General features: G+C 43.8%; 1 protein-coding gene across 1 annotated transcript; it reads right to left on the bottom strand.

The window, feature by feature from the left end:
• Positions 1-1,548: 1,548 nt before the first annotated feature.
• Positions 1,549-16,054, bottom strand: dusp4 (dual specificity phosphatase 4). The gene is made up of 4 exons (XM_080742940.1): positions 15,572-16,054; positions 10,795-10,922; positions 7,135-7,354; positions 1,549-5,501 (listed from the first exon to the last, which is right to left on the bottom strand). Exons 1-4 carry the CDS (start codon positions 15,984-15,986, stop codon positions 5,077-5,079), a joined length of 1,188 nt encoding a protein of 395 aa, XP_080599066.1. The 5' UTR covers positions 15,987-16,054; the 3' UTR covers positions 1,549-5,076.
• Positions 16,055-16,298: the final 244 nt, after the last annotated feature.

The raw sequence follows: 16,298 nt of genomic DNA, 5'->3' as shown, positions 1-16,298 counted from the left end.
GAGAAATCTTTCATGATGGTATTGATATTGCCATTATGGGTGTAATATAGCTTTGACTAGAGAGACAGACAGGCAAACATACAGACAGATGAGCAGGCCGACAGAGAGAGAGAGAGACAAGTGTGAAAGGTATTGCGTTTTTTCATTGATTAACTCTCTCTGTCTCCCTCGTTCTCTCACTGAATGTCGTCTTAAATGGAAAACCTAACCTAGTCTTAAGATCATCATGATGTGCAAATCAATCATTAATTATATAAATACAGTATTGCATCACTTCAAAGTGCTACAGAGAGGTGTCAACAATCTTTGAAAAGAGGAAAAGGTTCATGGGGGGTTCGTACCGTGTGTGTGTGTCAGGTCTGAGGACTCTGGATATCTTGCCTTTAGACATCTAGTAGCAGTGGTCCTCAACCGTTCTACAGGGTTCTATCGTGAAAATAGCAGATCTACAAGCTCACAGCGCCTCGCGTTGCGAGGCGTTGTGAGCTTGTAGATCAGCTATTTCTACAATTTCTGCCTTTGAATATTTGACAATCTGGCCAATGTTTAATTTGTCATTTTTTTAGAGTTATTAAAAATCCTTAAATTGTCACTTTAGAAATGTGCATATACCATCTATACACGGTTTGTTTACCGTTGAGTGAGAAAACAATGTTGCATATTATTAAGTTAATCAAGGTAATCATCTGGGGACCCCCCTGGGGGTCCAGACCCACAGGCCGAGAACCACTGCACTACAGTATGTAGATTATCTATGACAAGGATGATTCTTCTTTGACCGATCCATATAACATAATGTGTATAGCATTTTGGATGCTATATGGAACCAGTTGATCCTACAGAAAATAACCGATCGTGAAATTGACTGATCGTGAAATTGACGGATAGCGGTGTAAAAATGTACATACTGTACAGTAGGCTATAATTCTCTGGAAACCTATTGCAGTTCATACGTAGAAGCCCATTTCACAAGGTCAGGTCAATATATTTGTTTTACCAGATGGTAGACAAAAACACAGTTTAATTGGTCATATTACACTGGGTGACTTATACTCTGAACAGTAAAGTATAAATCAGACATTAACATTCACATGCACCAGTGTCAGTGTGTCTGATGCCTATGTCTGTCTGCAGACAGCATAGTTCAGGAGCAAGGCTGCTTATTCCCTAAATGCTTGTTGCCTTAACCACATGAACGACCCTAGTGTACTGTCCCTATTCAGGGCTGAGTGTTCTGGGGGAAATGGACAATCTGCAAGCTCACGACACGTCGCATTGCGATGATTATTTTGTGGGTCGCGGCCTGAAAAGGTTGAGAACCACTGCTCTAGGGCAGTTTGAGCTGCATGATATGTACGTTTCGATGTATTTATTATAGTGCCATTTTCCCTCAATCCAAATTGTTCTCTGCTACATACCAGTCATTAATTATGTTTCAACTGATTGTATCTTCTGGCTGAGATTGAACAATATTGTTTTCTTACTTGCTTATTATTTCCCAACCCCCCCCCCCCCCCCCCCCCCCCCTATGGAAGTACCATGGGTGGCAAGGCACATGTTGCCTGGTTATCTTCCAAGACCCCTGAACTCCCAACATGTTATTCTCTTCTATTCTAGATGCAAAAGCGCTAGAAAGGAAGACGTCTTTATCAGCACTAAATGTCTCAAGGAGCTTGTGGTATAATTAAAATCTGTTGCCATTAATATTGTACACAAGGTTGCATTCCCGCCAATCTCCTTTGATCGGAGTCAAACAAAGGGGGGGTCGGGATTTCTTTTCACCAGATGTGATGTTTGAGGGGTTTCCTTGAGTGTGATACAGTGGCAAGCTGTGGGGTTTCCTCTACTGTGAAACAGGGGCAGGCAGTGGGTTTTCCCAGACCAGTCCGTTTATCCTGGGCCCTGAATAGGTCTTTATTTGGCTCTTCTGATTCATGTAGTCTTTCCTTAGTCCAAAAGTCATTTTAACCAAGGAAGAATTTAAACCTATAATTCATACTTCCGATGTGACACATTATGTCACATCGAAATCCGGCTTTTCTGTACATTCACAACGAGGAGGGGGTGACATGAGAGGAGGGGGTGATGATAAGAAATGAGGGGCGGAGAAGTGAACCTTACAGCAGGGGTCTTCAACGTTTACAGGCCAAGGACCCCTTAGCTGCAGAGAGAGATGAAGCAGGGACCCCTGTTGCAGTTTAAGATTCTCAAGAGATTTCTTAGACAGCTTTAGACTTGTTTGACAGCACTGTCATCATGTTGGAGTAATGTGTATTTTCAGATATTTAACCACTTGAACCGTCAAATACTTTTGTCTGCTCTTCTTTTCCCTCTACAAACCTCTTTGCCAAAAAATAGCCGGTTGTGAGCTTGTAGATCTGCTATTTTTGGCTAATGTTCCACTCAGAACAGGCTATGGTTCGAGTGGTTAATGTAAAAAAACATGATCCTATCACATGAAGATTCCTTCACAAAGACTCTGAGTAACCCCTAGGGGTCCCGGTCCGGACCCCTTGTTGAAGACCCCTTGCCTTACAGTAAGCAGGGAGAAAGCACCGTGAGAAGAAGAGATCACGAGAGGAGATCTAGTCCAGACGTTTCAGGCAGTATTTTGATGGAATCGTGCACTTTACGATGGAAGCATGTAATTTGGCACACAGTTAGAACATGCCATATGGGAGCCAATCAAAGTTGACTTTACTATAGAGTAAAATAATACAAAAAATAAATATGCTTTAAGTAGCATGTGAGGGATCAAACTAGGTGTTTTTCGGGGATTCTGAATCCAATGCAAGTATTTGTTTTGCAGGATAATTCCTTTCCGAGAAACGGCCACCACAAAACTGTGAAAAGTGATGACTCATCACTAAATGATGAGTCCGTTTTTAGCCCAAGGAATGTTTTTTCCTGCAAAACAAATGCTTGCAATGGATTCAGAATCCCGAAAAACACCTAGTTTGACCCCTCACATGCTACTTAAAGCATATTTATTTTTTGTATTATTTTACTGTATAGTAAAGTCTGAGAGCCCAACTTTGATTGGCCTCCCATATGGCATGTTCTAATTGTGTGCCAAATTACATGCTTCATAAAGTGCACGATTTTTGCCTGAAACGCTCGGACTAATCGGAGACGGAGTGAACGGAAGCCAGAGCTGAATAGAGAGGAGCTGGAGAAGGCAATACTAAGACAGGAAGGATGAAAGGCAGAGGAGAGCGAGTGTGCGTGGGAGGAAGAGAGAGAGAGAGAGAGAGAGAGAGAGAGAGAGAGGAAGGGGATGTGAAAGACAGGAAGCTCCAGTCAGGACGCCAGCATAGCACCTGTCACTAACTAAGACTCCTGCTCTCTGTCATGAGGCCCACCACCACCTCTCTTTTTATCTCCCTCTCTCTCTCTCTGACTATGGATGGGACGATATGAAGATTTCATCACGATTATTGTGACCGAATTAAATAGCGATTTACGATATTATCGCCATAACCAAAATATCCCCGACATCCGTTATCCGTGGTGGGAGGAACTTTTGCCAAATAATAGCAGATCTACGTGTCGCACGTGTCATTTTGCAAAGAGATTTGGTAGAGAGTGAAAAAATACTGTATCAAGTATGTTACTTACAGGTCGGTTTTACCAATTATAGAGGGTTTAAGTGGTACCGGATATGCAGCTCGGCAAATAAAAGATGAATAAATAGATCCCAGTGCATGACGGAGGACAATTTTTTGATAAATTAAATCTCCACGATACGATTATCGTTTTTATCGTCCCATCCCTACCTCTGACTAACAGTGGCTCTCAAACACAAGTGGCATCCAGGGAGTTCCAGGGAGTCCCCAGCAGAATCCGATAATATAGCATCAAAATCGGTTCAATCATGTTATAACAGCCTCATAAACATTGGCTATTTTCAAACAATCTTGACAAAAGGTAAAAAAAACTATTATTTGGAAATATTTTTAGAAAGAGGGTTAATGTTTGAGAGCCGTTCATTTAAGTCAGTGTTTCTTGACATTTGAAGGTCTCTTAGACCAGCCTAAAGGAACCCACAGAGTCCCTGGAATCCACTTGGAGAACCACTGATCTAATTCATCTAAGAGACATCCATTTTGCTGCCTCCTCCTCCGCTCTCATTTTTCATTGATCTCTTTTGACTGGCAAACAGGACACCAGGGGATGAGACGGAGAGAGAGAGTGTGTGAGGGGGGGAGCTGTTCTTCCTTCCTTCCTTCCTGTGTCCATCTCTTTTCTTAAAGAGCTGTCATCTGCGTAGCAACAGACCCTGCTTCTTCCTGACCCTGTGTGTGGTTATGGGTGCGCGTGCGTGCGTGCGTGCGTGCGTGTGTGGGGCCAGCAAAAAACTGACCATGCACTTCCCGCCGGACATGATGACTAACTGAAACACGGTTGATTGCCCACGGTTTCATTTTCTGAAGGTCAATTTAAATACATCGTGTTTAAAACGGGAGGATCCTCCTCATGCTTAATCTATACTCCGTCGTAGAACAAAGTATTAAGTCGGGCTTAATCCCAACCTACGAGTTAGGTTGTTGTGTCTGACCAAAATGAAGGGGGGAAAAAAGGTCCTCTAGGGTCTTGTAGTCTTTAGGTTTTGGATTAGGCACCATACCAGTTTGAACTGCCCTGCTCTAGCAGTCACTGGTTCTCCATGTCCGGTCCGGGGCCCACCAGGGCCCACCAGGGCCAACCAGGGGCCAAAATGAACTCTCCAGTGTACATTTGCAACCACTGGATGGAACATTCTTTTTTTTAATCTTTGGGACCCCAAAGATAAACTCACTAATTTAACCCAGAAAGCGCGCACATGGAAACCGAATGGACCCATTATGGATCCATATAGTGCATTCTCAGAGTCACAGAGACCCGTCAAGGGTCCCTTTAGTTTGGACGCCCCCCTTTGGACGGATGCTTCCCGGACCCCCGCGTCGAGAAACAGCGGTCATGCGCCTCAGTCCTCGCGCGGAGTCGACGACAGCACGTTCAGCTCACCGGCCGGCCGGCCTGTCTCCAAATCCAAAGTGTTTTAAGGGAAAAGGCCGCGAGCGGCCAGTCCCCCCATCAGCATCCGGGCGAGGTGGTGATGGGGCTGTGGTGGTGGTGGTGGTGCAGGTAGACGGGGTTCACCACTGACACCGGGAAGCTGAAGATGAACGGCGAGGTGGGCGTGCTGGCGCCGGAGCCCGTCGCCGCGCCCCCCACCGCCGACGCCACGGAGGAGGAAGACTTGTTGGGCGCCAGGAGCGGGCTGTTGGCCACGGCCGCGGCGCACGAGGTGGCGAGGAGCTGCGACTCGAACTGCAGCAGCTGTCCCATGAAGCTGAAGTTGGGCGAGATGATGCTGCGCCGGCGCCGCACGAACTCGAAGGCCTCGTCGAGCCGCGCCCGCTTCCTCTTCATCAGGTACGCCAGGCAGATGGTGGCCGAGCGAGAGATGCCCGCCTGGCAGTGGACCAGCACCCGCCCGCTGGAGTCCCGCACTGAGTCTGGAGGGGAGGAGGAGGAGGAGAGGAGGGATATTATTGTTTATGATCGAGATAAAAAACACTCACGATAATCGTATCGTGGAGATTTAACCCATTTAGGCCTAGAATTATTGAATGCTTTAACGATAATATCGTAAATCGCAGTTTCTTTGGTCAAAATAAGCGTGATATGACATTTTCATATCGTCCCATCCCTGGAGGAGAGTTGGCAGGAGGTCCTTTGAGCCACGGACCACCTTTTGATGAGATTTCTTTCTTCTACATTCTCTAATTGTGTTGACTTCTTGTAAATTAAGTAATGCAGATGTTTAACAATAATTTAACTCTTGAGAGCGTAAAGTGAAACCAAATGGACCCTTATGCATATCGTCATTGTCGGCTGGAAACCTTGTATCTCCAAGTTTCAAATGTGTACGTTCTTTCGCAAAGTAAAGCCCTGCTTCATCGTACAAGGCCGTCATACAAAAGTAGTGAAAACAGCAGATCTACAAGCACACAACGCCTCGCACTGCGAGGCGTTGTGTGCTCGTAGATCGGCTGTTTTCACTAGTTTAAATCATTTTTAAAAGGATAAATGCAAAACGAACGGTTTTGAACATACAAGGTTTTCACCCGACAACGCCGATATGCAAGCGCAGTGAGCGCGGCATAACCGGTTTACACGTGTGCATGTGGCTCACACACACACACACACACACACACACACACACACACACACACACACACACACACACACACACACACACACACTCTTACATGAATACCCCCCTGTTTACCAGTGCTACAGCACAGAGAGCATACATCACCAGAGATAATTACATTTTCTACATAACGAGCTTCCGCAGTCTGATGCACACTGACTTATGAACCCAACGCACTCCAAGAACAGGAAACTGATGTCTTGTGGTGGACACACGCACGCACGGCACACGCAAGCACACACACACACACACACACGCACACACACACACACACACACACACACACACACACACACACACACACACACACACACACACACACACAGGGGGTGGGGGCTCAGTCTGTGGCATGATTTCAGAGATAATTTAATTTTGTGCTTAATGAGTTATACAGTCTACTCCTGGTGGCAAGTCACACACACACACACACACACACACACACACACACACACACACACACACACACACACACTCTAACACACACACAATCACACGCACACAACCTCATCTTTCTATCTACAATAATCTGTTAATGTGACACACAGACTCATGCATGTGCATGCACACACACTAAAGTCAATTTCTGTTTTCGCTATGCTGCTTAATCATTTGTTAAAGTACAAAAGTTTTTTTTTAGATTTATGTATTCTTAGATTTTTTGTATGTATTCATGACATTTATTTTGAGAAATGTTTATTTTGAAAAAGATTCTTGATCATTTTAGAATTTTGTTTGGGGGGGATTGAACATCTTTTGAAATAATTAAAAACTAAATGTGTTGACATGCTCACAATGTGTTGCGATGTGACGCACTTTCACTTGTAACAGTATTTCTATATTGCAGTATTGATACTTTTACTTAAGTAAACCATTTGAGTACTTTTTCCACCACTGCATTTGAGTACTTTCTTTCCCCCACCACCACTACTGACCTATGAACTCGATGGCCTCCAGGAACCAGCGGCTGATGTCGGCCTTGTGGTTGTCCTCCACGGGGATGCTCTTGTAGCGGTAGGCCCCCTCGAAGTGGTTGGGACAGTCCTGGGACACGTTGAGCAGCGCCGAGATGCCCATCCCGTCCAGCACCTCCCTCTGGGAGGCGTGCAGCGCGCTGCCCAGGAACAGGAAGGGAAGGATCTCCACCGGGCCGCCCTGGAGAGGAGGGGAATGATGAGGCATCCGTTGTTTAGCCGCTTAAATACCGTCTAGTCTTCTAGACCACTAGGGGGGTCCCCAAATTATTTTGGGGGGTCCCCAGATGATTAACTTAATGTTGCAACGTTATTTTCTCACTCAACAGTAAACAAACCAACAAAGTGTATAGAGGGTATATGCACATCTCTAAAGTGACAATTAAAGGACATTTTAATGCCTCTAAAACGACAAATTAAACATTGGCCAAATTGTCAGATATTAGAAGCAGGAATTGTGAAAATAGCCGTTGCGAGGCGTTGTGAGCATGTAGATCTGCTATTTTCACAATAGAACCGTGATATACAAAATAATGCCTCAACTCTTAGTGCTCGTCAGGGGGGGGGGGGGGGGGTCCCCGGTTAAAATATGATTATTTTGGGGGTCGTGGCCTGAAAAGGTTGAGAACCACTGCTCTAGACCACTGGTTCCCAAACATTCCTGGGTTGGACCAGACGTGATCTGTGGAGCTGCAAAGACTCAAAGAGTCTCCTATTGAGTCTCCTTAAAGAAACGATGACCTGGTCATCAACTTATTGGCTTAGGAATGTACAAAAACTAAAGAAATCTCCATGAATTCAAGGCTTTGTGGGGTTAGATTCTCCCATGAATTGAGACCCCAATGGAAATAAGCGTAGGCTTTCTTGGAACAATCCTTTTAGCAGACCTTGTACTGTACTGTACTGTACTGTACTGTACTGTACTTCCCTGCACCTGTCTCTGCAAACTGTTAATAAAGTATTCATTCAATCAACCAGTCATTGTGTAGCTAATTGATAGAAAACAAGTTATCTTTGGGGTGATCTACTCCTTTAAAGGACAACTTAGTTTTTTTTTACCACAAGGGTTCATATTTTAGATTGTAATTAGAGAAAAGAAAAGGTGAGTGTTAAAATGTTTTCATTTGCTTCGCTCTATTGTTTTATCGCGTTTACCGTGCTAAAATGTGGGGCATGCGTAGTTTGCGTACGCATGGGGGCATGGGTACAAGTGGTCTTTTTAGACACAATAAGCCAGCAGATTCTGTATTGCTATTTACAGTAACACTTCTAGCCTCCATAAGTCACATCCAACCATGAAAGGTTGCGTTGTATCTTGGGAATGGGCTTATTCTGTGTAAAATGACATATTTAGCCACTTGTACGCATGCCCCCAACCACTGAAATAAGAATCTCTAAAACAATAAAAATAAGTAAATGAAAGAATTTTAACACTCATCTTTTATATTCTTTAATTACAATCTAAAATATGAACCCTTGTTGTAAAAAACTAAATTTGTCCTTTAATGCCCTACTTGGTCATACTAACAGCGTCGGACGACAAGGAGCGAAAGATTGCCGATCTACAAGCTCACAACACAAATAAACGCAAAGATATTTTAGCATTTTTAATGTATTTTTATAACTACATTGGATCCATTGGAACACAATGGATCTGTGGTCTGTCTGTCTGTCTGTCTGTCTTGTGGCGGAAACACTTACGCACTTATGTGCACACACACATAACACGCTGCATGTCCGGCAGTCTATACCGGTAGTAGAGGTTATTGACGAGGATGCGCCGTGCATCCATGTAAACCGCCACAGACACGCGGCGGGAGGAAATGATCAATACCACAATGAAATGTGAACCCAGAGGATCGACACAGAACGGAGAGAGAGAGAGAGGAGGTGTTGACGTATGTGAGTGCATGTCTACAGGGGCGTCGCACCAAATTCTGGGCCCTGGGTACAAGGATTCACTGTGGGGCCCCTGTGCTTTAACAATTTGAAAAATAGCAGATATACAAGCTCACAGCGCGGCACCGAGTGCCGCGCTGCGAGCTTGTAGATCTGCTATTTTTGGAAAATCGTGAAAATCTTTGAATATTTCAAAACATAGTTTTTTTTTTTTAAGAAAACTATGCTTCTATGTCAGTGGTGCTCAAACGTTTCCATGTGTATTTGCCCACGGACACCCCATCTCAAAATATTTAGTTCCAGGGACCCCCCCAGAAGCGAAATTTGAGTTACAATTCACAAATGTTGGCTTAAAAATACATATATTCAAAGATTTGCACACATTTTCACGACTCCTCAAAAATAGCAGATCTACAAGCTCGAGCTTGTATATCTGCTATTTTTCAATAGCTAAATATCTATAAAATAATTAAGGCCCCTCCACCTTGGGCCCTAGTAACTCAGTCCCACTCCCCCCCCCCCCCCCCCCCTCCCCTTGTGACACCCCTGCATGTCTATATAGACGTGTGAGAGTGAGTGTGCGTGTACAGTATACAGTATACGTGTGTGTGTTTGCGTATGTTGCTCTGGGGTTGTGCGTAGGCCATACGTGTGAAGCATCAAAATGAGGTCGGGGCCTCGTTTTTTATTTTACGCAATCTGCCCTCCTTTTGAACCAGCAGCAGCAAACCAACAACAGGCCTTTAGAAGCAACCAGGCCTGTCACAATTATTATTACATAATCGTCTGATCGCAATTATTTGACATCATCGCAATTGTTTTGTCATAATCGTCATGATCGTTTCCATGTTGAAAATGTTCATATATTTTCAAACATGTTCAAAAATAGGGGAAATAGCCGATCTACAAGCTCACAATGCATCGCATCGCGACGAGTTGTGAGCTCGTAGATCGGCTATTTCCACTATAAATGTTCTTTTTACAAGTATAAAGTTGTCAAATATGTCAAAGCCTAAAAGCCAAACAGAAATGTAATTGTCAACAACAAAGACACAATTAAATCGTTAATCGCAAATTATTTTAGTGATAATTAATCGTCATGTAAAATGTCATAATCGTGACAGCCCTAAAAGTAACCAATCCAGTTACAGCAGACTATAATGATACTCAGATTGCAAATTCCAATATACAGCATAAATCTCCCACCGTCTAGTTTCTGGGGTAGGGGTGGGCGATATGGAAAAATACAATATCACGATATTTTCCCAAGCTGTATCACGATACACGATTTTATCACAATTCTTTTTTCACGTTGGTTTTTATGGTTATTTTTCAAGTTACGTGACAAAAACTAGACTCTCTGGGTTCCTTTTGGGAGGTCTAAATTGAACTTTACAAGTATGTAACTCTGACAGTATACAAATGAAACCAAATTGGTTTCATTTGTATACTGTCAGAGTTAAGTGGAGACCTTGACATTTTAAAGTTTGAGAACCACTGATTTAGACCAAAATGCAGGCTTAAATCGAATTCTGCAATGAATCCCTGTACTAACGATTAAACAGGATTTCTTACAAGGCTCCCTCAATTGTATCACGATATACGATACCTCTGAAAAGGCATATAGTGGAGACATTGTATTGTCTCAACGATAATTATCACCATATCGCCCACCCCTATTCTGGGGCATGAAAGATGTGAACCTTTTTGAGTAATCTTTACCTGTTCACGATGAGGAGTGCCACACGAGGAGCACGCGGAATCCACGCTGGACTGACTAGTGAAGGGCGGTAATGATTTGGTCTTCAAGCAGAAATCGGGGTACTCTGTGAAAAATGTGTCGTATCCACCTGGAAACAAGAAATACATCGTCACGATATGCGGCAATAAATAAAGGCCTGATTCACCTGCTGCCAAGCACAAACACATCACCTTCTCTAGCCCAGTAGTGGTTCTCAATGTGGGGTCCTTGGGGGGCGGGGGGTTACCAGGTGGTCCCCATGACATTTATACATGATTAAACATCAGCATTACTTCATTTACATTCAGTTCACACAACTAGAGAATGCTGAAGAATCGTTTCCTTTTAATCCTAATTTGCCTGTCATCTCCGTACCACATCAACATGGCATCAGATTACGTAGATTGATATATCGAACAATAACAAATATTCTAAGATTCGGGAGAGAGACTACAATCTGGTCAGATGGGAATGGGAACCAGTGGTTCTAATGTCAACTAAATTAGGGTGAAGGTACATAGCCCCATTGCAAGTTAGGTTACAACATCACTTCAAGATCCAAAGTCCTCACCCCCCTTTTTTTTTCCAGCATAACGACAGTAAACAAAAAAGCCTTTCCTAAATTTGTTGTACTTTTTCCCCTGGTCTGTTCATGTATGCACCTGATTGTCTGCTTTTTGCTCACAGTGTCTATGGAGCCACTTGCCACCTGGAAGCGTCTGAAACAGTCCACGGTTGAGATGGCATTTTCAACCACCTGAATTTAAAGTACCCCCAGTTTGATATACATTAGTGGCCCCCCCAGTTTTAATCACTGGGACCCCAATCTACACCGTAAAAGCCTTAATGTTAATTTAACTCTAACCCTAAACTTTACGGTCCATTTGGTTCCATTTTTGCACACTCTCAGGGTTACACACCCATGAGCATCGTTTGGACTCCTGGCGGTCCCCGGATGTGGAGCTCCATTGGGCTAATATTATAGGATCTTTGATAATCCTACGAGCTTTGTTGACACACCGTCCATCAGTCCTGTTATTTGCAGTTGAGGGCCGTAAAGTGTCCATACCAGGCAGTGATAGCCGAGCCATCCCAACCACGGACTGATTAAGATGCTGCATTTCCTTCAGATGCTGCCACTTAGGCAAGTGGCTTCGCAGCCACAAGGCCACTGGCAGTAGACCACGAAATACAGTAGCTACCTCTGTCTGTCTGGCTGTGTGAGTGTGGGGACAGCTACATACTGCACACACAATCACACACCTACTGGTAGCCCCCTTCACAAACCTACCTCAATATTTAAACACCTAAAATCTACAGTACCACAAAGAAAACGATGGTCCTTAAACGGTTCTTTAAAAGACGAAGAACCATCACAGATTAAAGAATAATGTTATTTATTGAATGGTCATATTCATATTATTGGAACCTTTTCTTTTTTGTCAAAGTTCTCAGAGGAACCAGAAATGGACCATGAACCAAGGAACCAAGTTTCGGCCATGTCTTAATAGGTAACCATTCATTCAAAAATAACCAATCTACAAGCAAGCCCCAGCTCACAATGTGTCGCCTATTTTTGTCATAGAGCAAAAATGGTTATTCTAAGTTCTATCAGGGGTGGACTACCTCAGACACGGGTGCCCACGTTGGCACAGGGGAGGGTGATCACTGGCACACTGGCATAAGTGTGCATAATAACAATCAGTTAATTCAAGTCCTCTCAGATCTGTTTGCAAATGAATTGCATCCTGCACAAAAATCTACATTCATAAACTCTGAACTCTGACTGGGGAGGGATGGGAGTCTGGTAGTCTCGCGTAGCCAGACAACTATTCCACAATCTCCGAATGCTATATAGAGTCTGGAACGGCAGCTCCCGAACAGCGAGTATCGGAAGTAGCCGCTGCTGCACTGAACTGTAGTCCCATTGGAAACATAACAGAAACACAATAGCTCAGACAAAGTCATTCAAGCGGCATATTCTTGTTATGGGTGTATAGTTTAAGAAAACGTTTGAAAACATCATGGAGGTAACACCAATAACACCAGAGAAAGACGAAATAATGCCCCAAAAAATATTGAAAGGAGACATTAACGCTTCCAGTAGGACATGTTATTGCTACTGCACCAAGGGAGCGGTTGCGTCACATCCGCTTTATCTCGCACTCATCGTTTCTATTTCCGTTTGCCAGACTGTATGCCGCGAGCATTTTCCCAAATCGCGGAGGCAACAGTCTGGCCTCACGTGACTAGGAGTCTGGTAGATTGGTTATTGTGAAGTCTAATGTCTTGATGTGAAAGTACTTCTTTCAAACGAAGACAGACTATTTGAATGGGGTGAAATATTCGTATTGTGATGTGGTGACATGACTACATTTAATGTTGTTATGGCTGCACATGCAGGCACACTGACTATCAAGAAAATAAAAACATGGCACTTCATGTCAAATAATAAGGTTGCCGACCTTGTTGTGTGGCATCACAGTATGGGTTGCAGTTGGTTCTTTTCCTTTGTGGACACACACAGGCTAGGGATGGGACGATACGCGATTTTATCGATAATCGTATCGTGGAGATTTAATTTATCGTGACATGGTCCTCCGTCATGCACTGGGATCAATTCAATTCACCTTTTATTTGCTAATTCACCTTTTATTTGGCCACTTAAAATCACTACAATGATAGAAAGAAGTAAATGAAAACATTTTAACACTCATCTCTAAATGACTATCTAAAAAGAACAAAGTTGTCCTTTAAGAAAATAGCCAATCCTTATTGCAATGTGACACCCCTGATTAAACTGACCCCATTTTGAGAATGACCCCATAGTCCTATATAGTCTCTCTCTGATCACCATATAGCCTCCTGTACACATTATACTGTGTATACCTCTTAAAACGCTTCCGGTCCATTTGCTTCCATTTGTTCACTGCCTGTCCGGTTGAAATGAACAGTGCAGGATGTCAGTGTGTTTATCAGGGTGTATTGACTATCGCTGGCCTTTACCCACTTCCCGTTTGCATCATGTGGAAGCAGCTAGCGCTGGTCCTGTGACTGTTATGTAGGCCGCCAAACAGTGCAAGCTGCTGTACACACAGGAACTGCGACGCATAAAGCGGCGTACCCAACCCAGTGCATAACATCAGACACTGCACCAAGAGCTGTGGTGTAAAGTCACCAAGTACATTTACTCACCAAGCACGGTACTTAACCCATTTAGGCCTAGAATTATTGAATGCTTTAACCAGTGAAAAATAGCAGATATACAAGCTCACAGCGCGGCACCGAGTGCCGCGCTGTGAGCTTGTAGATCGTCTATTTTCAAACATTTTGTACTTTTACTTTTGGTACTTTAGGCCTAAGTACATTTTGATGCCAACACTTTCATATTTTTACGGAGGAAAATTTTGAATTCCAGAGTTTTACTTGTAACAGAGTATTTCTACATTGCAGTATTGATACTTTTATTTAAGTAAAGCATTTCAGTAGGCCTACTTTTTCTACCACTGACCAAGAGCATAAGAAGTAGATTCAACTCATAAAATCCTGAACTCAGAGAGTGTACAAATGTAACATTTGATTAGAGATGGGACGAAAAAAAGACGGTATCAAGTATGTATAATATAAGAACCTTTTACCAATTATAGAGGGTTTAAGTATTGGATATGCAGCACAGCAAATAAAAGGTGAATTAATTGATACCAGTGCATGACGGAGGAGGAGTTTTTTATCACGATAAACGATAATATTGCGTATCGTCCCATCCCTAATTTGTATTAAGAGAGACAAACAAAGCCAGATGTAAAAAATTGAGAGAGAAAAAATGAACAAAGGATTTGACTGTCTGTGTAGTATGATTATACTGCACTGGTTCTCCATGTCGGGTCCTTGTCTGAGGGGGTTCCAGGGGGGTCCCTCCCCAACTAAATTTGTCAATACAACCATTTTGACCTATTTATCCATTTATAAGTTGCCTATTCAAAAATACAAGCCCACAGCACGTCACTGTCTGTGAGCTTGTACATCTGCTATTTTTGAAGTATATACATACAGCCAGCCTATAGCAGTGACATAATGTACGGTTGTGGCTGATCTGATGAGGAGAATGAGGCTATACCAGCCAGATGTGGCCAGTGGTGTGATTGGCTCGCCATTACCTCATTCAGGCTCATTCATGTCTTGCAGGTTGTACCATACAATAGGACTGGCATAGCCTACATTATTATGTGCAGACTGTGTGCATCTGCAACATATCGCAACATCTTAATGACACAGAAATAAAAAGCAAGAATGATACTTTTAATGCTTTAGACTCTAAAGCATTAAAAGTATCATTCTAAAGTTTAGAGGATTACATGATTGTAAACAAATACATAGGCTACCCTGCATTTGCATTTTTGGTGGCTTGCATCACCCCATTAACTAACAGTTGTAGTGGTACTAATTATTCTGGATATAATAGTAATAACAACAAAACAACAATAATCATAATAATAATAATCAAGTCAAATAATATTATTATAGGATACTATAAAATAAATTGTAATATAGATAATAACAATTTGTATTATAGCCTACTATTAGTTAGCATTTATAATGAAATTATTATTATTACTAGGTATTATTACTACTAAATTATAATTATTATCATCATTTTATTGTTGTTGTTGTTATAATTTTTGCTATCATTTAGTTCTATTGTCTTACATTGTGTCTAGACAGGGACTGGCTCATATAAAGGTGTCTCATATACGCTACCTTTCAGCAGGTGCAGCTCGGCTCCGTACGCCGTGTCCCTGCACAGCGCGCTGACCACCAGCGCCACGGTGCTGTCCCGGTGGTGTCCCCGCTCGTCGTACAGAACCACGGCCGAGTAGAGCCCGGCGCGGAGCCGTGCGCGCACCGCCTCGCCGCCTTCCCCGGCGCCGAGCACCTGGTCCAGGCTGAGCGCGGACCCCCTGGCCCCGGCCCGCCGCCGCACGATGCTGTTGCAGCGCGCGTTGACCGCGCCGCGGATGTGCCCGGCGCTGAAGGCGAGGAACGGCCGGCAGTCCAGCAGCAGGCACTTCTTGTGGTCGCCGTCGTCCTTGAGCAGTCGCTTGAGCACCGAGCACTCCATCTCGCACAGCTGGTCCGCCTCCGCGTCCGTGGCCGTCCCTTGTTCCACCATCATGAGCTCAGAGTCAGAGAAGAGAGAGTCAGGTTGGTTGTTCTGCTGCTGGTGGTGGTGCTTTGGTTTGACAGGTCGCGCGCTGGTGGTACAACAACCCACAGTAATATCAGTGCGTCCGGCGAGAGCAGCATTACTACTATTACGCGCGGCTCGGACTCAGCCCATCTCTCTCTCTCTCTCTCTCTCTCTCTCTCTCTCTCTCTCCGCCCCCCCCCCCCCCCCCTCCCTCCTCCCCCTCCCTGGCTCCCTCCCTGTCTTTTATGAATGGGAGGCTTCGCGTTACGGCGGAGGTGACGTCATCCTCCACAGAGC

This window comes from Nannobrachium achirus, assembly GCF_963921795.1.
Source record: "Nannobrachium achirus genome assembly, chromosome: 15".
Classification (NCBI taxonomy): domain Eukaryota; kingdom Metazoa; phylum Chordata; class Actinopteri; order Myctophiformes; family Myctophidae; genus Nannobrachium; species Nannobrachium achirus.
This window is presented reverse-complemented; position numbering and strand designations above follow the sequence as displayed.

What these genes read in the sequence shown, in the direction of transcription:
- dusp4 (XM_080742940.1), bottom strand. Translation starts at nt 15,986, where the DNA reads ATGATGGTGGAACAAGGGACGGCCACGGACGCGGAGGCGGACCAGCTG. An exon ending in CGAGCTGCACCTGCTGAAAG is followed by an intron (nt 10,923 to 15,571) that starts GTAGCGTATATG and finishes TCTTGTTTCCAG; the next exon opens with GTGGATACGACACATTTTTC. An exon ending in GCACTCCTCATCGTGAACAG is followed by an intron (nt 7,355 to 10,794) that starts GTAAAGATTACT and finishes CCTCCTCTCCAG; the next exon opens with GGCGGCCCGGTGGAGATCCT.